The 23,211-nt window shown below is 43.3% G+C and overlaps 1 protein-coding gene across 1 annotated transcript in view; it reads left to right on the top strand.

Moving 5' to 3' along the window:
- LOC125486910 (zinc finger protein 271-like) overlaps nucleotides 1-23,211 on the top strand; it is a 38,137-nt gene that overhangs the window by 6,897 nt on the left and 8,029 nt on the right. Inside the window, exons 3-4 of the mRNA XM_048616463.1 lie at nucleotides 13,826-13,881; nucleotides 14,478-15,500. Of these exons, the coding sequence (XP_048472420.1) occupies nucleotides 13,826-13,881; nucleotides 14,478-15,500 (1,079 nt within the window). The remainder of the gene's footprint in view (nucleotides 1-13,825; nucleotides 13,882-14,477; nucleotides 15,501-23,211) is intronic.

Below are 23,211 nucleotides of genomic sequence, written 5' to 3'. Positions count from 1 at the left end.
CCAAATGTGAGTTTTTGCTGCAATGTCCGAGATATTTCTGGAGATGTTGGGTTTTCACAAGATTTTGGGACAGACCTGATAAACGTTGATATTTATTCTTCTATTAGAGATATTAATGTCTCAATATAAAACATTTTAACACTAATTACAGAAATATTCTGTGAGGAAGGAGTTGAAATTTTGGATTATTTTGTGTGAAACCTGCTCTAATGGTCACTGTGATGTGGAAGTTGTGGTCACAGCTTTCATAGAGACATAGTCAGTGTCCAACATCTATTGTTGTCCCATCAGATAAATTACATCTCCATGTTAGTGACTCATTAAAAACCAACAATCTGTCGATGAGGTTTTCTCATCAATGTATCCTTTTGACTTTCTCGGTAATTTCAGCAGCAAGGTGAGGAGTTCGATCTGCAGGCTCAGAGTTGAATCCCTGGTTGATTTGGTCTCCAGGTACAGAGCATGGCAGGAAGGAGTGCACCACAATCCTGGATTTTACATCTTGGACTTGTGGAGGGTACTCACACTCTTACTCAGCTCATTGGAGAACTATTATTGTGTATTATTCAGATTCTGGTACTACCAATCTGGGTGATTATTTTTGTCTGATGTGTTTAGGTTAATTTCTCAGAACCAAGTAAGTTGTCAAGGGGAAGGCGATGGCGTAGTTGTATTATTGCTAGCCTATTAATCCAGAGACCCAGATAATGCCCTGGTTCAAATTGATTCCCAGTTCAAATCTTGCCACAGCAGATGGTGGAATTTGAATTTAATTTTAAAAACTGGTATGACCATGAACCCATTATCGATTGTTGGAAAAACGTACCTGGTTCACTAATTCCCTTCAGGGAAGGAAATCCGCCATCCTCACCTGTCTGACCTACATTTGACTCCAGACCCAATTTCAATTGCGCTCCAAAATGGCCGAGCAAGCCATTCAGTTGTACCAATCGTTACAAACTCTCAAAGAAATGAAACTGGACAGATCACCTGGCATCAACCTAGACACTGGAAAAGTTAATGGCAAAAATAGCCCTGTTGACCTTGCAATGTCCTCCTCGCTACCATCTAAGCGCTAGTGCTAAAATTGGGAGACTAGTCAAGCAACAGCCTGATGTAGTCATACTCACGGAATCATACCTTACAGACAATGTCCGAGACACCACCATCACCATCCCTGGATATGTCCTGTCTCACCGCAGGACAGACCCAGCAGAGGTGGTGGCACAGTGGCATACGTCAGGAGGAAGTTGCTCTGGGGAGTCCTCAATGTTGAATCCAGGCCCCATGAATTCTTGTGGCTTCAGATTAATCATGGGCAAGGAAACGTCCTGCTGATTATCATGTACCGTCCTCCCTCAGTTGATGAATCAGTACTCCTTCATATTGAACAACACTTAGAGAAAGCACTGAGGATGGCAAGGGCACAAACTGATTTCAATGTCCACCACCAAGAGTGACTCGGCAGCAGTACTACTGATCGAGCTGGTCGGTTCCTAAAGGATATAACTGCTAGACTGGATCTGAGGCAGGTGGTGAGGGAACCAACAAGAGGGAAAAACATACTTGACCTCATCCTTACCAATCTGCTGGCTGCAGATGCATTTGTCCATCACACAGTCCTTGTGGAGACGAAGTCCCACCTTCACATTGAGAATAACCTCCATCGTGATGTATGGCACTCTCGCCATGCTAAATGGGACAGACTTCGAACAGTTCTAGCAACTCAAGACTGGGCATCCACGAGGTGCTGTGGGCCATCAACATTAGCAGAATTGCACTCCTGCACAATCTGTAACCTTATGGCCCGGCATATCCCCCACTCAACCACAGCCATCAAGCTGTTTCAGTGGAGAGTGCAGGAAGGTATGCCAGGAGCAGCACCACGCATTCCTGAAGATGAGGTGTCAACCTGTTGAAGCCATCAAACAAGACTACATAATGCTAAAAAACATAAGCAGCAACTGAAAGGCAGAGTTAAACGATCACACAACCAACGGATCAGATCTAAGCTCTGCAGTCCTGTCACATCCAGTCATGAATGGTGGTGAATGATTAGACAATTCAGTGGAGGAGGAGGCTCCACAAAAATCCCCATCCTCAATGATGGAAGAGCCCAGCACATCGGTGCAAAAGATAAGGCTGAAGCTTCCACAGCAATCTTCAGCCACAAGTGCTGAGTGGATGATCCATTTTGGCCTCCTCCAGTGGGCCCCAGCATTACAGATACCAGTCTTCAGCCAATTCAATTCACTCCACGTGATATCAAGAAATGATTGGAGGCACTGGATACTGCAAAGTCTACGGGCTCTAACAACATTCTGGCAATAATGCTAAAAACCTGCCACTCCCCTAGCCAAGCTGTTCCAGTACAGTTATGACACGGGCATCTACCTGACAATGTGGAAGATTGCCAAGTATGTCCTGTACATAAAAAGCCAGAAAAATCCAATTCAGCCAATTGCCGCCCAATCAGTCCACTCTCGATCATCAGTACAGCGATGAAAGGTGTCATCAAGCAGCACCTGCTCGGAAATAACCTGCTCAGTGATGCCTAGTTTGGGTTCCGCCAGAGCCGCTCAGCTCCTGATCTCATTACAGCCTTGGTTCAAACATGGACAAAAGAGCTGAATTCCAGAGGTGAGGTGAGAGTGACAGCCCTCGACATCAAGGCTGCATTCGACCAAGTGCAGCATCAAGGACCCCGAGCAAAACTGGAATCAATGGGAATCAGGCAATAAACTCTCCAGTGGTTAGAGTCATACCTGACACATAGGAAGATGGTTATGGTTATTGGAGTTCGATCAACTCAGCTCCAGGACATTTCTGCAGGGGTTCCTCAGGGTAATGTCCTCAGCCCAACCATCTTCAGGTGCTTCATCAATAAACTTCCCTCCATCATAAGGTCAAAAGTGTGATGTTCGCTGATGATTGCATAATGTTCAGCACCATTCTTTCCGTCGATCAACAATGCATTCATAGTTATCATTAGACTCTTAATTCCAGATATTTATTGAATTCAAATTCCATCATCTGCCATGGTGGGATTCGAACCCAGGCCCACAGGTCTCTGGATTAACAGTTCAGATAATACCACTTGACCTTCACCTTCCCATGGTGCCATGAGGTGCAGCTAAATGTTGGGGTTAGGCCTCAGGCAAAGCGCTGGGGCCACTCAGAAGCTGCCATTTTCTGTTGAAAGCACAGTGCAGCTGAGAGCAAGGGCGAAGGAAGGCCAAAAATACAAGTTGATTTGTGCAGCTGTGAAATGAGAGAGCTTGGAGAAAAGCAGCTTGGTGAAGCTGGTTGTCTGCAAGAAGGCTGGAGTTTTGCCGATGAGTAAGTTCTAGGGTACGGTTTCAAGAAGCCTGATGAATATAGCCCCAGAAAAGGAGGGTAAAACACCAGAACATGAGCAGTTGCTGATGCAGTCTGTGATGGAGTTCCAATGTTAGGTTTTCAGGAGAGAAGAGATTGGAATCCCTTGTAGATTTTAAAGAGATTCGATGACCTGCAGTTTCACAAACTTTTGAGGGAGAGTGGTTGAGAAATCTGTGGGATATACCTTGACTTTGTTTGCTATTTTTTGAGCGTTTATCTGTTACCCTGTATATACCTCATGCTAATTTTGAACATTGGAATATAATTTGTGTAGATATCGTAAATTGTTTTGCTTTTCTAATTTTGTATCGTAAAGTTTATTGCTGACGAAGTTTTGAAGAAGTGTCACTGAATCCGAAATGTTAACTCTGCTTTATCTCCACCTCTGCTGAGTTTTCCCAGCAATTTCTGGTTTTGTTTCCGATTTACAGCATCTGCAGTTCTTTTTTTAAAAGATTATTGCAGTTCATCCAAAACCATGGGATCCTGTGGCTTTATTAATTCAATAAATACCTTGGGTTTCACACTTTGTCAACTTTAAAATAACGTTAGCTCAAAGTTAGATTGGAGGGAATATTTCATTCATATCATGCTTTAACATAGGAACCATATCTCACTGTTTCACAGACATAATAAAACAAAAATTAACACTGAGACGAAGAAAGAGATATTAGGAGGCAACGTCTATGGCCAGAAATATAGTCAAAAAGGTGGGACTTAAGGATGATACGATAGGAAGGAAGAGAGATAAAAATATCGCGTGTTTTAAGGGGGAAATTGTGAAGCATGAAGCCTAAATGGGTCAGATGATGAAACTGGGGGGTGTAGGGTATGAACTGATTGGAGGCGTGCAGAGATCTTGGAGGGAGATGGGTTTTTCAGGCCACATCATTTATTTTCCTTTATTGGACGATGGACCAAAATGGGGAAAGGACTTCACTGACACACAATCAGAACAGTGTGTAGCACCTACATGATATGCTGCAGCAGGTGACCAAGGCTGCTTTGACAGCACCTTAAAAATCAGTGAACTGTAACACCCAGAGGACAAGGACAGCAGATACATAGAACATCACCACCTGAAAGTTTCCCTCCAAGATACTCACCATCCTGACTTAAATATATTGTAATTCCTTCACTGACACTGGATCAAAATCCTGTACTACCTCCCTAAGGGCATTGTGGGTCTACCTACAGCACATGAACTACAGTGGTCCCAGAAGGCAGCTCACCACTACCTCCTCAAGGGCAACTAGGGAGGGACAATAAATGCTGTGCCAGCCAGCGATGTCCATGTCCCATGAATGACCTTTTAAAAAAAAATCTCTTAATTTCCTTGCCTTACGATAAAAATATCAATTTCAGTTTTAAAATTTTCAATTGATCTCCAGCTTCAACAGATTTTTGTGGGGAGAGAGCTCCAGATTACCAGTCCCTTTTTTGTGGACAAGTGTTTGCTGACTTCACCCTGAACACCCTGAATCCTCTAATTTTAATGCTCTGCCCTTTGACTGGACTATCCTGGCAGAGGAATAATTTCCACCTCAATGCCTCTAAAACCTTTTTCCACTGTAATCCCATTTTGAGGTGTGAAAATTGTCATGACCCCTGAGTGAGACTTGAGAGTGTAGGAAGAGATGGTGGGCATGTGAAAAAGTGGGAGGTCGGCTGTTATAACTCAGTGAGAGGTTCACAGCGCAATTGCCATCTTGGAGCTTGTGACCCCAAATTATCAGCTTGTGGTGCTTCGTTGGGTCCCAACCACGACTTTGGGAAGTCTTGCTCTATCGACTCAATTGATCATCTTTAACATCTCAACTAATTTCCCACATTCAAGGGAATGAAAATTCAGTCTGTTCAACCTGTAGTTATAATTTAACCCTTTTATCCCCAAGAACGTTCTGCTGAATCCGTGCTCTCTCCCTGCAAGGCCAGTGTATCCTTCCTGAGATGTTGTGCCCAGAACTGTGAACATAGTTCTCCAGATAGGATCTAAACAGAGCTCTGTACATCTGGAACATAACTTCCACAGGGACACAACTGATAGTGGGGAGGAGAAACTGTTTTTTCTTTTCTCTTCAGGATGGTCCTGAAGAGAATGAGTAGTTTTGACAGAGGAAAACAGGACCACTAATGATCGATATCGTCCAGTCAGATCTTGTGATGGATGGATAAACCAGCTATGCACCACTTAGATTGAAATCTGCACCCCTTGGATTTGCATAGCACGGACACTGATCTGGAGAGAAGAGAGTAAAGGTAGCTTTAGGAACAGTTATGCAGAACTTGGATATGGGTAAATGACTAAACCAGAGTGACAACTACTGAAGCATTGTGGTGAATACAGGGCCAAAGGACAGAGAGTTGGGAATTCAGAAAGTGCTGTCCAACTCACCTGGGGTAAAAGGGTCTTCCAGGAATGGAAACCGGCCATGAACCCACATGAACACTGGATCTCCGTAACCATTGGGGGGTCTGTATAATGGGAATGAGCTCCTGTGTTACTAAACTTCCATGTCATTTCTGACCATCGGAATTAGGAGCCAGAACAAAGCATAGGGATTTTAAAGAAACCTCTGCCTCCAGTATTTTGAGAGAGTTTCCCCTAATTTCATTATGTCAGTAAAGTGAGCCAGCTGTCAAGAGTGGGTAGAATCAGATCCTGCTTTAGTTGGGGATGTGAATTATAGACTCCTCTTCAGGTGATGGGTATTTGACTAACACCATGGAGAATGTTTGTCCTCTCCTGGTTGGAAGGACGACTATCCTGAGTATGGTGAGGAGTAGGGGTGAATGTCTGCAGACTTGAGTTCCCTTAGCACCTCATACCTCAATGTAATATCAGTATGATATGTTCACTTTACACTCTTCAAAGTTAATTTCATCCTCTGGGAAAGATCTTGATCATTTTCAAATGCTTTGCTATTTTGGTTGATTCAAAGTTTTTGTAAGCTAATTTTTGTCTTTTCTGTCTGCCTTTATCAATTTTCTGTGCAGATTTACAACTCAATTTTTTGTTAGGTTTAAGAAAACTATTGAAAATATCAGTCTGGTGTGTACCTATTCACAGAAACACTGAGGAGCCTAAAAGGCCCTCCTTACTGACATCTGGGGGCTTCTGCCAAAACTGGTGATCTATACTAATCAAGCACCTGCCTAACATAGTCATCCTCAATGAATCATACCTTGCAGACAATTTCCCAGACATTACCATCATCATCCCTGGATAAGTCAAAGAACAAAGAACAATACAGCACAGGAAGAGGCCCTTCAGCTCAACAAGACATGTGCCAACATATTATACCTGTTGAAACTAGAAACCTTTTGCCTAAAGAACAGTTAAGCATAGGGGGAACAAAGAACAATACAGCACAGTCGTGTCTGACTGGCGGGAGAGAAACATCAAAAGCACAATGGTATAAAGTCAGGAGTCCTCAACATTGTCCCTGGACCCATGAATCCCCTGGAATCAGGTCAAACATGGGTAAAGAAATCTGCTAATTATTACATACCACCCTCCCTCATCTAATGATTCAGTTTGCCTCCGTGATGAGCAGCACTTGGCAGAGGTTCTGAGAGTGGCAAAGACATTTACGACTGCATGGTAACTTTAAAGGTCCAACATGAATATTTCCTGTACTTATAAAAGACCATTTCACATTGTCCTGCATTGTGTTCCGACTTGCATACAAATCAACTTGCGAACAGACTCAAGAATGGAACCCATTTACAGGCCAGGGACTGTGTGTGTACACTACAACACTTGAAAAAGTACAATCATTTTCAAGACATTGTGACAGTTGATATATTAATGCAAATTTTTCTGAGTTTTGAAGGAAAATTTTATACATTGTATGATCTGGATGTTTTAAATGCATTGAGGGAGAAAGAATACCAAGCCATAACGGCATTGAGGTATATATTATATACAGGGCACTCAATTTTATTCAATCAGAGGATGTGGGCATCGCTGACTAGGCCAGTGTTTATTGCCAATTCCTAATTGCCCTGGAGAGAGTGATGGGGAACTGCCTTCTTGAACAGCGGCAGACCTTGTAGTGCATGTACAGACACAGTCCTGATAAGATTTGATTTTTGTTTATTGTACTCATATGCACCGAAGTAAAGTGAAAACCTTGGATTTGTGAGCAGTACAGGTAGATGATAGCAGACAAGGATATACAGATCATAGGGTGCTTAGACAGAGCGAAGCATTCGAGGTCACAGCTACAAAGGAGGTGCACAAAGCAAGATCAACATCAGCAACTTCAACAATTAATTGAAGTTAGAGAGGTCCATTCAACAGTCTAATAACAGCAGGGAAGAAGCTGTTCTTGAACCTGTTGGTGTGTTTGTTCAAACTTCAGTATCTTCTGTCTCACGGAAGAGATTGTGAGAGAGCATTACTGGGGTGGGAGGGGTCTCTGATGATGTTGGCAGCTTTTCCATGGCACAAGAAGTGTAAGAAGGGTGTTCTCGGATTTTGATCCATTGAAACTAAAGAAACGCTAATATATTTCCAAGTCAACGGAGTGAGGGCTTGGACGGGAGTTTTCAGGCAGTGATGTTCCTGTATATCTGCTATGGTTGTCCTTCAAAGTGTTCAAACTCTCTGATTTGGAAGGTGCTGTCAAAGAAGCCTTGGTGAGCTGTTGCAGTGAATCTTGTCGATGCTACACATTGCTGCTACTGTGCATCAGTCGTGAAGGAAGTAAATGTTGAAGATGATGGCTGGAATGCCAGTCAGGGCTGTGGGATTCTGGAACAGTCCCTGTTCCGCGACTACGTCCGCACCATACCTCACCTTTCCTTCTGCAATATTGATGAAGGTATTGGTGCGGCCTCATACTCCCATGAGGAGCTCAAACAGTTCAACTTCGCCAATACCTTCCACCCCACCCTCAAATTCACTTGGACTATTTCAGACATCTCCCTTCCCTTCCTGGATCTCTCTCTCTCCATCCCCGGAAACCAACTCACCACCAACATCCATTTCAAACCCACTGACTCCCACAACTACGTCAACTACACCTCCTCTCACCCACCCTCCGGCAAAAATGGTATCCTATACTCTCAATTCCTCTGACTCCACCGCATCTGCTCCAAAGATGAGGTGTTCCACTCCAGGACATCCGTGATATCCTCCTATTTTAGGCACCATAATTTTCACTCCTCTGTAATTAAGGATGCCCTCAACTGCATCTCCCCCATTTACTGCACTTCTGCCCTCAAACCCAACAGCAAGAAGGATAGAGTCCCCTTCGTCCTCATGTACCACCCCAACAACCTCCGAATCCAATGCATCACCCTCTGAAGTCTCCACATCCTCTGCCACCTACAATCAGACCCCACCCACCAAAAAGATATTTCCCTCCCCACCGCTGTCCACTTTCCGCAGGGACCGTTCATTCCGTGACTCCCCACCAATTCCTCCATCACACCTGGTAGCTTTCCCTGCAACCGCAAGAGGTACAACACCGCTCTCATCTCCGTCCAAGGCCCTAAACAATCCTTCCAGATCTGGCAGAGATTCACCGGCACTTCATCCAACCTGATCTATGTGGTCTCCTCTACATCGGGGAGACTAATTGCGGACTCGGGGTCTGGTTTGCAGAGCATCTGCGCTCTGCACGCACCAACCAACCCTACCCTCCAGTTGCCATCCATTTTAATTCCCCCTCCCACTCCCCTGGTGACATGTCCATCTTTGGCGTCCTCCACTGTCAGAGTGACGCCAGACGTAAACTGGCAGAACAACAACAATATTTCGCCTCGGGAGTGTACAGCCCAATGGCCTCAATATTGACTTCACCAGCTTCAAAATCTCTCTCCTCACAGCTTTATCCCATGTCCAGCTCTCCCCCTGCTGACCGGACCTGACCTAACCTGTCCATCTTCCTGCTCACCTGTCCGCTCCACCCTTCCCATTCATCCCCACCTGCATCCACCTGTCATCATTCAAACTACCCTTCCCCCAACCCCACCCCCCTCCCTCTATTTATTTCTGGGCTCCCCTCTCCCTTCCCCTCCCCAGTCCTGATGAAGTGATTTGGCCCAAAATGTTGACTTTCCTGCTCCTCTGATGCTATCTGACCTGCTGTACTCTTCCAGCCTCACACCTATTGACTCTGGGATTCTTTGCCTTGGATGATGTTGAGCCTGTTGAGTATTATTGGAGTTGCACTCATCCAGGCAACTTGATAGGTTCCTTCAGTTTTCAAGCAGAATTTTAAATGTATGTCAAATATAATTTTATCTTTTGTGATCTTTAACATTTATTAATTAAACATCAGCCAGAAAGCTGGCATCAATCATAGAAATGACCTTGGCCCCAGGTGGGGAGAGTGAGAGTGGTGAGTTTCTGCTGACTATGCCTGTTTGAGGCAGCTCATCAAATAACACTCGGCTTTTGAATGTTCAGGCACTAACAGTCAGTCATATTCATGACTCCAGTCTACATACTGCAGTCAGCAATTATTTCAGCAACCCACAGATAACAGTTTATTTCTGTTGTATCACAACGACAGGACAGATAGTTAAAATGGTGTAATGCAGTCATAATAACATTATCACAAAATCCCTACCGTGCAAAAGGAGGTCATTCGGCCCATTGAGGTGGATCAACTCCCTGAAGAGCATCCCGCTCAGACCCAGCCACAGACCGTATCCCATAACCCCACATTTACCCTGGCTAATCCACTTAGCCGACACACTCCCGACACAACAGAAAATTTTAGCACAGCCAATCCACCTAATTTGCCCATTTTTGGACTGAGGGAAGAAACTGGAGCACCCAGTGGAAACCCACGCAGACAGTCACCCATGGGTGGAACTGAACCCAGATCCCAAGTGCTGTGATCCACCGTGCTGCCCTAAATATGTATTTATTATAATTATAAATTTCTGTTTCTTTTACTCCATGCTGGAGAAGGAGAGACAGAGGAGAGGAGTGACACAGTCAGGAGGAGCAGTACAAGAGGAGCACAAACAAAATTGGGAAGAGGAGAGAAAGCAAAAGAGAAGAGAATGGAAGGGAAAGTAGAAAAGATAACCATGAGGAAACAGATGGAGGAAGGGCAAGTAGCCTATGTAAGAGTTGACATATAGAACAAGTTACTCCCTGCCACCAGTACTATCCTCCCCTGTGCCTCTCACCCTGTGCCACTTTCCCCTGTGCACCTCCTTACGTCCCTTCCATCCTGTTAAAATGCTGATCCCACCACTGGACATCATTGCTGCCTTGGATGCTGTGGGCCTTCCTCTTCTGATCTGCCGTCAAACACATACAAGGATACACAGCCTCCACTGATGTTGTCAGTTTGAAAGCCTCTGAGGATGAAGAATGCTATTCCCACACTAGAAATCTCTGTCAAACATTTACCAGGGGAACTGAGACAGCAGCTGCAATAAGTGAGGTTTTATTCAGATGGGACATTGACAAGTTTAAATCCCCACCTGATCTGATGCTTAAAGTCACCTCTATTTTACCGGTCAGTTTCCCAAGCTTCAGGAAACTCATGTTGCTGCAGAAATATTTGGATTGACTGTGAGAGACGTCAATCAGAGAGCCCACCCACTCTGCCCATTCTCTCCTCTTCCTCTTCCAGAGCTGGTTCACTTCCTATAGAGTCTGAAAACCAAGTGAGGAGATGGTGAGTGAAGGAGCAGCTTTTATACAAATTGTATTCTATAATATCCACACCAATCTTCAGGCAGTTTGACTATCCTGTGGGCAGTCAGGGGTGGAAATGTCCCTTATGCTGTGTGAAAAGATCCAGCTGAGCGAGCTGTTTACTCAGGGCTTTGTGCTGAACTGTTTGACTGGAGCTGTGTGTTGGATATTGAGTGTGTTTATTGGAAGCATTTCCCTTCTGATTTCCAGACTGAGTTTTGTTGATGGCTCATTCCTGAATATGAGAAGGTGAAGTGTCATTATCTGGGAGGTGCAGATTATCTGAGGATTCTTATTGATTTCCTGGTATTGAGTTATCTGTGTGTATTTGGAGCTGGTTATTATGCTGTGGACAGATAATGATTGCTTCTCTCTGTGTATTGGGATCTGGACGTTGCAAGCTTTTCAAATCCCTCCAAGACATATTTGTGACCCTTTTTTTGTAACTATCTCAGAAAAATGCAAAAAACTCGTATTCAATTTGATATCATGCGTGATCACCAGATAGCCCAAAACACTTTACTGCCAATTAAGTACTTTTGAAGAATGGTCATTTTTGTCATGGTCTGTGTTGTCATGCGATGTGTACACAGCTTAAGAGAGCAGAAGGGACTTCATTTGAGATCTAATTTGAAACGTAGAATCTCTGTCAGTACTGCACTCCCTCACTGTTTCAGTGGACTTGTGCTCGTATCCTTGAGATGTTCTTTTCAGATTTGTCTATGGGATGTGGATATCACTGACCAGGCCAGTATTTATTATTTGCACAGAGAAAAGTTAAGAGTCAACTACAGTGCTGGAGTCACATTTAGGTCAGACCGGGTAAGAGTAGTGTTGCCTTCCCTAAAGGACTTTAGTGAACCAGATGAGTTTTCTGACAATTGACAATGCTCTCATGGTCATCACTGGACTCCAGATTTTTCAAACTGAATTCAAATTGTACCATCTGCCATGGTGGGATTCAAACCCGGTTTCCCAAAACATTATCTGGTTCTCTGGATTAATAGTGTAGCGATAATACTACGACACATCGGCTCCCTTAGAAGTGGGTCTTGAACCTACAACCTTCTAATTCAATAGTGAGAGTCATACCTCGTGAACTGTGGTTGTACGTTAGTGCAGTCCTTTGACCCTGTAAGATGTTTGATCTCTTTCCGTTATAGTTTCTTGAGCATCAGTGATTTTGATTGTTCCGGGTCCTTAACTCTGAATTCCCTCACTGATCCTCTTTGTCTCCACACTTCTTTATCCTTCTGCAATGAATTAATTAAAGTCTACCTCCTTGGTTTTTGGTCATCTGGACTGATACTACCTTACGTGCCTCAATGTTAAATTGCTTTGAAAGGTTTTGTCAAGTGCTTAGGGGCATTGAACTATGATAAGGGTGATAAATAAATGCACAATGTTCTATATAAATTAGAAGCAGTGGTACAGGGTCTGGAGCCTGCAGATTGTCTGGTGTTATGTAAAAGGTTAGAAAGTGACCAGGCATTCAATGGGAGTAGCATAATTCCCCTGATGGCTCATGATCTTACTGACCCTTGCTGTGAAGTAGTCTTCCAGTGGGGGACTCACTGTGAAGGAAGACTGTAAACTCACATCTGTTTCCTTTTTATTCTTTGGGTTTCTTTCTTTCAGTCAGCAGCTTACTTGCTTTCAGCGCATCATTTGCTTCTTTTCTTGCTCTATCTCCATTCCCTTTAATCCTGGAATACTCGTTTTTCTGTCATTCAATCTCTCCTATATTTCCCCATCACAGACCTTCCTTTGTCTTTGTCCCACCCACCTCTTGCTCATCTCCAACTTTTCCCTGTTGTGATGAAAAGTCACAGATCTGAAATGTTAACTCTCATTTTCTCTCTAGACAGATATTGTTTGACCACCGGAATTTTAAAAGCATTTTCTATTTATATTTCATATTTCTGGTTTCTGCAGTATTCTGCTTGTTGATGGTGATGAAGGAATCTGGGAGGTTTCCAGATGCATATGATTCACTGAGTTCCCTGCTACTTGACCAGTCTGTGGGCATCTCCCCTGACCTGGGGACTTGTCCTCAGACCTTGGTGAGAGAGATTTTACACGTTTCACTGGGCTGAGATCACCTTCATCTTATTCTGACACATTGCCAAAATTGTTCAGCCCTCTGTGATTATCCTCTTATTATTTGATTTTGTATTGTCAACCATGTTATTTGGGACTGGGGTCACACCTCGACCACACCAGACAATTGTAGCAGATTTCCTTCCCAGACAGACATTATCTGGGATTTCAGAACCTTCAGAAAACTTACATGTTTTTGTTTTGATTCTGTTCCATAAATTCCAAAATTTATTAAAGTATATTTCACAACATGGAGTGGTTGAGGTGAAGAGCATTTTAAAGGAAACTAGATAAACACATGGAGTGGAAGGGAACAGAAGGATCTGCTGATAGAGTGAGATGAAGAGAGTGAGAGGAGGATCATGTGAAGCATAAATACCAGCATGGACCAATTAGGCCAGATGGCCCATTTCTGTCTTTAATTCTATGTATGAACCTTTCTGTGGTTGGATTTGAGCCCTCAGTCTTTGGATTGTAATCTAGCACCATAGCAATTCAGCTGCCTTAGCCGGAGACACATTTATTGAAATGCCATTTTAAAGCCTTCTTTTAAAAATTTTACCTGAAGATCTCAGCCTTTCCCAAAAGCCTGGGCTTGGATTTGCTTGTTTTGTCCAGATAACTGAATTTTGGATTGCAGTCTGACTGAGTGCAGTTTTTCTAATTTCCTAGGATAAACCAGAACCGTTTAATCAGCTACACTGAAGCAATATTTTCCTCAGTTTCTAGTACTTCCTGCTCAGTGTGTTTTCCTCAAGTAATTTTGGAAAACAAGGGGAGAAATTTCAAAGTTGCAGTTGAATTAACACTTCTTCTTCGTGTTTTGTTACATTAAAGAGATACTGTCAGGGTAAGACAGATCATCACTAGCTCAACTCAAGCTCAGAATGAATTAGTAGCCAGTGACATCCATATCCTGTGAATGTACAAACATAAAAATTGAGAAGTAAGCCCCTGTAGTAAAGGAGGAGAGGGAGCTGGAGGAAATCATGTTTCCTTTTCCTGTTTTGCAGAAGGATTGTACCATTCTACATCAGAGAATACAGAGGGGATAGCCACCATAGACAGATCTTGACCATCATCCAAGGTACAACTGCAGAACTGTATGAAGACATCCAGTCCCTTCGCAGCATTGCTCAAAACAGGTTGGGCCATGAAATCATTGGTCAGGTCAGGGAGCTTGGACGTATCTTCAGGTCTAAAACTAGTCAGCAGTGTGGAGCTTTCTGTTAGAATCATCCTTTCCAAAGGTTCAGCTGTCAGCAATTTGTCAGGATGAGGCTGGGAGGAAGTGTGAGTTCATCAAGCCTCGTGAACCACTAAGCCACTCTTACAGGTGAGAGGCTGTTCATGTGTGAGGATGACTCCACCAGCTCATTAGATCTCCCTGCAGGCAAGGAACATCTTTTAAACAGCCAGATGGAAGAGAAACAATTCAAATGTGATGTGTGTGACCAAGACTTCACACGGCTATCGTCGCTTGTGAAACACCAACGCATTCACACAGGGGAAAAGCCATTCATGTGTGAAGTGTGCAACAAAGCATTCTCTGATTCATCAAACCTTCGTGTCCATCTGCGCATTCACACAGGGGAGAAACCATTCACATGTGAGGTTTGTGACAAAGCCTTTATACAGTTATCGAGCCTGCTGGTCCATCAGACAATCCACACAGGGGAGAAACCCTTCAAATGTGAGCTTTGTGGTAAGGTTTTCTCAACATCTACCAGGCTTCTGATGCACCAGAGAGTTCACACAGGAGAGAAACCCTTCAGATGTGAGGTTTGTGAGATGGCTTTCACCCGATCCTCTGAACTTCTGATTCACCAAAGGATTCACACAGGAGAGAAACCCTACCATTGTGAGTTTTGTGACAAATCTTTCTCACAGTCTTTGAATCTCCGCAGACACCAGCGGATTCATACAAAAGAGAAGCCATTCAAGTGTGAGTGGTGTGATAAATCATTCTTCGAGTCCTCAAACCTCTGCAGACACCAACGCCATCATACAGGGGAGAAGCCATTCAAATGTGAGGTGTGTGACAAATCGTTCTCAGAGTCCTCAAACCTCCGCAGACACTTGCGCCTTCACATGGGAGAGAAGCCATTTAGATGTGAGGTGTGTGACAAATCCTTCTTTCAATCATCATATCTCCACACACACCAACGCATTCATACAGGGGAAAAGCCGTTCACATGTGAAGTGTGCAAGAAATCATTCTCATATTCCTCAATACTCCGCGAACACCTGCGCATTCATACAGGACAGAAACCATTCATGTGTGAGCTTTGTGACAGATCTTTTTCACGGTCTTCGAACCTCCGCAGACATCAATACATTCACACAGGTGGGAAACTATTCACATGTGCTGTGTAACAAATCATTCTTGCAGTCATCGCATCTCCATGTACACCAACACATTCATACAGAAGAGAACCATTTCCATTCAAAGTGTGTGACAAATAAATTTCTCACATAATTAAACTCTTGCATGCACCAACACATTCATACAGCATAGAAGCCATGCAAAGTCTGTGGCAAATTCTTCACACACTTACCGAGCCTCCTGGGATATAAGACAATCCACACAGGGGAGAAATCCTTCAAGTGTGAGACTTGTGTTAGAACTTTCTTGACATCTAGGAAAACTCTTGATGCAGAAGAGAATTCACCTGGGAGAGAGGTACTTCCAATGCGAGGTGTGTAATCAGGGCTTTGCTCAATCATTGAAACTGGTGAAAAGACAATGCATTTGTACAGGGGAAATCCAGTTCATCTGTGAGGTTTGTTACGAAGCTATTCACAGTTATCAAGGCTGCTGGTCCATCAGAGAAACCAGATGGGAGTGGCTTGCAATGTTGGGATGGCACGGTGGCTCAGTGGTTAGCACTGCTGCCTCATAGTGCTAGGGTCCCAGGTTCAATTCCATCCTCAGGCGACAGTCTGTGTGGAGTTTGCATGTTCTCCCTGGTCTGTGTGGATTTCTTCCAGGTGCTCTGGTTTCTTCCCACAGTCCAAAGATGAGCAGGTTAGGTGGATTAGCCATGCTAAATTGTCCCATAGTGTCTAGGGATGTGCAGCCTAGGTGGGTTAGCCATAGGAAATGCAGGGTTATAGGATAGGGGGTTGGCTAGGTGGGATGTTCTTCAGAGGGTTGATATGGACCTGATGGGCTGAATGGCCTGCCTCCACACTGTTGGGATTCTTCTTCTTCTTCTGAGATTGATCTTCTTAGGATCAGCGGATGCAGGCTAGTGAGAAACCATTTTGCATGAGCTTTATGACAAAGCTTTTTAACACATTCAGCATATCCATGATCCATCAATGCACTCAGGAAAGGAAGAAACCCTAACAATGTGAATTCTGTAATAAAGTCTTCACACATCTGTTAGAACTCCTGGAACATTAGTTAACCCACATGGGAGACTCTTCCAGTCTGACGTGTGCCAGGATTATTTCTTCCACTCCCTGTCTGTCACCACACACCAATACAGACATTGAACCAAGTTACCTGCTTTCATTGCACTGAATCACTCACTGACTCTCCTCTGACCAAGAAGACAATCAGATATTCAGTTGTTAGAAAGGCTTCAGCTTCTGACTGACCAACACAAGGACCCAGGAGAGGTGCCGTTCCTGTGGTCATCATAGAGGTACTTCAGTTAGCCTCAGTATCTTTGGTCTGTGGAGGTGGAGAATCAGCCAGGAATCCCATTCCTCATCAGTCAGTCTAGCTAGGAATTTTTTTTTTGGAGGGGGGCGCGTGTGGTGGTGAGTGGGGCAGAATGTGTCTTGGCTGCGACAGTCTCCATTGTCTCACAACATTCACTGTCTTGCTCTCCACATGCTGAACGGCCACTACAGTGCAGTAGAGGTCAATCAATGTCCACAGTCTGTCCTCCAGGTTAGTACCTTGAGGATTGATGGGAATGTGAGAGAACAACAGCTCCTATTTTGAATTTTGAAGAGCACTTTGAATTTGTAAAACATCCCAAATCATTCAAGGATATGTCATCAGATGAAAACTGATATTGAGACAAAAGAAAAGAGATTTTGGTGGGGGGTGGGGATGACAAAAACTATGGTCAAAGGAGTGGGATGTAAGTAGGGCATAGAGCTAAAGGTAAAAGAGGTTTAATGAGGGAATGATAAAGGTAGGAGACTGATATGGTTGTCAATGATCTAGTAAATGGAGTGATTGCAGAGGTAAGGTACAAAGGCTGGAATTCAAGGAGCACTGAGATCACAGTGGGAGATGAGGCTTAAGGTGCCAGATATCAGAAGTGAGTGAAGCCACTTGAGCGTGAGAGTTTTAAATTGGAGCCACTGGGAGACTGGGAACCAGTGTAGGTCAGTGAGTGCAGAGGTGTTAGATGTGAGAGTTACGATTGAGCGTGCAGATTTTTTCAGTCGAATTTCTGCCATGGTGATATTCGAACCCATTACTTATGTTCCGAAGTTCTGAATTACTAGTCCAGTGAAATGGCTATTACATCACCACCTTGTGAAGGATATTATCTAACCAATATGTTCAGAGATTTAGCAGAACTGAAGTTTATGGAGGGTGGAAAATGGGAAGCTGGACAGGAGAACAATAGAATGGTCAGTCTAGAAGCAACAACAGCAGGGATGAAGATTTCAACAGCAGATGGATTAATACGGGAATAGGAGGTGTATGGAAATGGTTGGTGTTATAGAGGGGGATATTGGTAATCTTTGTGATAAAGAGGGTTATGGTATGGAAGCTCAGCTAGAAGTTAAAGAGAATGATACTGACCAATTGTTTTTGGAGATGATAGTGGAGAGGGCAGTTGAGTGAAGGAATTGGGGTAATTTCTTGAACCTGTTATACCACTGAACTAGATCATGGCTGATCCTATCTACCTGCCTTGACTTGTAACCTTTAATTCCTTTCCTAACAATAAAATAAATTTTCTGTGTTGAAATTTTCAGTTGACCCTGAGCTTCAACAGATTTTTGTGGAGATAGAGTTCCAGATTTCCAGTGTCCCTTTTATGAATAAGTGTTTGCTGACATAACCATGGACAGCCTCCTTCTAAGTTTAATGCTTTGCCCCTTGTCTGGACTCTCCCACCAGGGGAATTATTCCTCTCTCCTCTATCAACTTGTTTATTAATCTTGAACACTTTAATCAGTTTACCCCTTTGTTTTCTATGTGCAAGGGAATACAAGCTCAGTTTGCACAACCTGTCCTCATATTTTAACCTTTTAGCCCCAGGATTATTCTAGTGAATCTACACTGCACTTCCTCCAAGGCCAATATATCCTTCCTAAGATGCCTTGCCCACAACTAAACACATTTCTCTGATTAGGGTCTAAATAGAGTTCTGTACAGCTGGACCATAACTTCCACAAGGACACAGTTGGTTTTAGGGAGGAGAAATTGTTTGTTATCTTCTCTCTTCATGATGATCCTAAAGTAATGAGATGTTTTGGCAGAGGAAGCATGACCCCACTAATAATTGATGTGGTGTCGATCTGGTGATGGATTGCTAAACCTGTTGCGTAAGAGTTATGTTCAAACCGTAATCCCTTTCATCTGAGAAATGGGAGGGAGTAAAGGTTTATTTTGCTAACAGGTGTAGAACATGGATATAAGGGAGCGGTTAATCCATTTTGACAGTTAGTTACATTGTGAAGACTGGAGGGCCAAAGGACAGAGAGTTGAGAATTAAGTTTATGTTTCTGTGTCTTTAGATTGCATATGGGGTAATGTTGGACACTGCTTTAGGTAATGTGAATTATAAGTATTTGACAAATACCATGGAGAATGTTTGTACTCTTCTGCCTGGGAGGACTACTAGCTTTAGTATAGAGAGGGAGTTGGGTGTGAGTCTCCACAGGCCTTTGTTCCTTCATCCAATCGTACTTGATGTAATAACAGTGTGATATATTCAACCTACACTTTTCCAGGTGTCACTTCATATTCTAGGAAAAACCTTGTGTCAATTTCAAATGCTGTGTTATTTTTGTATGATTCATAGCTGAGTATTGTGTTGTTGGTCTGTTGTGTGAATCTTTATAGATTTATCTCTCAATAAATTAATTTCTTTAACTTTACCCAAATTCCTTGATTTGTCAGCCTGATGTTCCTATTCATTGAAACACTCAGGATCCTACAATAAGTGTCCTGTGCATAGTTTATTAAGCAATATTAGTGTAGGTTGAGTTACTTTCTTCATCTTTGTGTGCTTATTGAAATAAAAGAATCATTTAGTTAGTGAGGCCCATCAAGTCCCTGCCAGCTCTCTGTAGAACAAGCCAGTGAGTCCATTCCCCTGCTGTATCGCTTTTGTTCTGGAAGTTCCTTCAAGTCTCCATCAAGTTTTTTTTTTAAAACCAGTCAACCAGTCATTGCCTCCACTTCCTTGTAGTCCACAAGTACCAGGTTATTACCTTTCGCTGCAAAAAACAGTTATTCCTCACTGCTGTTCTGCATCTTTTGCCCATACCCTCATCCTTGCACAATCAGATAATGGGAAGGGTTTCCTGTTTTTCTGACCATATTATGTATAAGGCTGAAGAAAACCAAGTTCATTCAATGATACAAACTTAATACAACCCTGTTAATTCTAAAATGGACTTGGATTTTGATTGCGCCTTTGATAACCACCACATGTCTTACATCTCTGTGCAGGCAGTGGGCTGCTGTCATTGCTGCAGTGTCAGCAACACTGCGACAATGACCAGACAAGCTATCTTTTATTGTCATTAAATGGGGGACATGGAATGCCCAGAACACTAGGGAGAACCCCCTTGCTCCTTCAAAAAGTGACATTGGATCTTTTTCATACACCAGAGAGAGCAGATGATACTTTGGTTTAATGTGTCATCCAAAAGATAGCACCTCTGATTGTGCAGCACACCCTCAGTACATGTACCTTATATATTTATATATACATACACACACCTTAGATGTGTGTTAGTTAGGGCAGGGAAAACAAACCAATATTGATGCCAATGTTATAGTTTCCAGCAGGGAAAACTCTTAACTACTGGCTGAAGAATGCTTCTAGTTTCAAGAGGAATAAATTAATGACAACATATGTGTGAATACTGTAGTTATTGACCTTTTAGTCACTGTACAATGAAATGTTCAGCTTCATGAAGAAACAGTTTTGAGTGCAAAAGGCTGAAATGTTTTCACCGTCCAAAGATGTGCAGGCTAGGTGGATTGGCCATGCTACATTGCCCATAGTGTTCAGGGATGTGTAGATTAGGTGAGTTATGGGGGGATGGGTCTGGGTGGGATGCTCTGAGGGTCAGTATGGACTTGTTGGGCACTGTAGGATTTCTATGAATGAACTCACCACTCTCATTCCTATCTGGAGCTGTGGTCATTTCTGTGGTTGGTACCATATTCCAGGCTTCTGTTTAACAAACCATATTTGGTGCAACTTCCAATAAATTTTTCTGATAGGGTTAATTTCATTCAGATTATGCTGATAATATCAGTACAAATTAGTATAAACTCTCTGTCACAACCCAGGCAATCATGATTGTTGCATGTTTGTCAAGGAATCTTTTGAAAGCATATTTTGGTCACTGTATGTGACCAATGACAGCAGTCTTATTAAGGGTGTTAGATTGTGATTTGATTGGCTCAATAGTCAGTGCTGTGTGTAAACATCAACTAGGTAATTCCTTCACTCATTTTACAACATGCCTGTGTTCCAATAAATTGTTGGGGGTTTGTGCAGGGAACTTTAATCAATGTTCATGGAATAACCCACCTAGATTGTACTTGAACCCACAACCTTGTTCTCTGAGTCAGAGGATTGTGGCTTCAAGTCCCACTCTAGGGACCTGAGCACAAAAAGTCCTAGTTGACACTCCAGTTAGGGGCAGAAAGGATTACAGAGGTAGAGATGGGCGAGGCAAAAGAGAGATTTGAGAACAAGCTCAAAAGCCTCACTAAAGATAACATTGATCTTTCCTAGAGAGAGTGGGTTATTCCTTGAGTGTTATTCAAGATACACTGTTAGAACTGTGTCTAAACAATGTAACTTTCCTGAGTGAATGAAAGCAGAATGGTTCATCAGCAGAACTAATTGAAGACAACGCTTTAAGATATTCATTCCAGCTGACACCAGGGACTTTACCACCATTCATAGCTTCAGGATCCCAGATAGAAAGGCAACACTGACACCTGCAGGTCTTACTAGTTACCACGTCCAATCAAATCAGATTTTCAGGCAGAAATGCATTCTGAACCCAGCCTTGGAACGTAACCCGTTATAATATTTCTGTTGTGGATCCAGCTTCAAAATGATCATTTGTAGTTTAATTTGCATTCTCGTCTTTCAGTCAGAAAGTTATGGGTACATGCTCAGCAGGTCCGTCAGCATCTGTTTGAGATGACTTTCAAATTATAGTCAGGGATTTTGGGCATTCAGGCACAGCCTACAGGCTAATAGTTTATTTCAGTTGTGTCAAGTGGAGAAACACATAAAATAATTAAATATTGACCTAATATTATTACCTCAAAAATATGCTATGGAGCTTCTGCTTTAATTTTTTTCATTTAGGACAGAATTTAAAATTGAGCACTTTCTCTCTAACCCTCTCATCGTTATAATACTGTCAGAAGATAGGAGAAAGAGAAGTTGGGAGAAAGATGGATAGGAGAAATTACACAATGAAAATGTAGAAATGGGGAAAGGAAAATGCAAATATATTGGGGAAAGAGGAAATGAGACATTAGAGGACTGGATCATCCCACAACACTTTCATTGACAGAAACTCAGACTTCACACCCATACTCAGGAAGGTGAGGGAGTTGATGGTCAGCTGGTTTGAGACAAGGTCCATCCCTTCTTTCCGTGGCTGATGTCTCCATTTCATGCAGTACAGACTGAGGAGGAGGTATTGTTTATTTACAACGTCTCTCTGAGGTAGCTCGCAGAGAGAAACGAGTGGGTTGCTGAGGAACAAAACCAAAGTTGCTGGAAAAGCTCAGCAGGTCTGGTAGCATCTGTGAAGAGAAATCAGAGTTAACGTTTCAGGTCCAGTGACCTTTCCTTAGAACTTGGGACCCTTTTGAGGAAGAGTCACCGGACCCCAAATGTTAACTCTGATTTTTCTTCACAGATGCTGCCAGACCTACTGAGCTTTTCCAGCAACCTCTATTTTTGTTCCTGATTTACAGCATCCGCAGTTATTTCAGGACGCTAAGGAATTGTTTCAATTACTAGTTACACCTTGGAATGGACTACAGTTTTCCTCAGAGAAGGAGAATGCCTAGAATCATCCGAGTGTACTGCATGGTGACAAATATCACTCTCAAAGGTGGTTTACACAGAGGCAACAAAAGAGGTGAATGGACTGGGACATCTCAGGACAGTGAATATCCCAGTGAATGTTGACCCTCAGAAACTTAGTGCTGAAAGGAGCTGACCCTCCTGAGAAGTCAATCTTTGCAGTTGTTGGGACTATCAGACATCAACTCGTGAGTCACCTTCGTTTTACCGGTCAGTTTCCCAAGCTTCAGGAAACTCATGTTGCTACAGAAATGAATGAACACAGAAAGCCAAGCAGCATCAAGGAGCAGGAAAGCTGACGTTTCGGGCCTAGACCCTTCTTCAGAAATGGGGGAGGGAAAGGGGGTTCTGAAATAAATAGGGAGAGAGGGGAAGGCGGATAGAAGATGGATAAAGGAGAAGCTAGGTGGAGAGGAGACAGACAGGTCAAAGAGGCGGGGATAGAGCCAGTAAAGGTGAGTGTAGGTGGGGAGTTAGGGAGGAGATCGGTCAGTCCAGGGAGGACGAACAGGTCAAGGGGGCGGGATGAGGCTAGTAGGTAGGAGATGGGAGGAAGGACAGGTTAGGGAGGCGGGGACAAGCTGGTCTGGTTTTGGGATGTGGTAGGGGAGATTTTGAAGCTTGTGAAGTCCACATTGATACCATTGGGCTGCAGGGTTCCCAAGCGAAATATAAGGTGCTGTTCCTGCAACCTTCGAGTGGCATCGTTGTGGCACTGCAGGAGGCCCAGGATGGACATGTCGTCTAAGGAATGGGAGGGGGAGTTGAAATGGTTCG

This window comes from Rhincodon typus, chromosome 35 (genome assembly GCF_021869965.1).
Source record: "Rhincodon typus isolate 14 chromosome 35, sRhiTyp1.1, whole genome shotgun sequence".
NCBI classification, from domain to species: domain Eukaryota; kingdom Metazoa; phylum Chordata; class Chondrichthyes; order Orectolobiformes; family Rhincodontidae; genus Rhincodon; species Rhincodon typus.
Note: the sequence above shows the minus strand (reverse complement) of the source record. Positions and strands in the feature narration are given on the sequence as shown.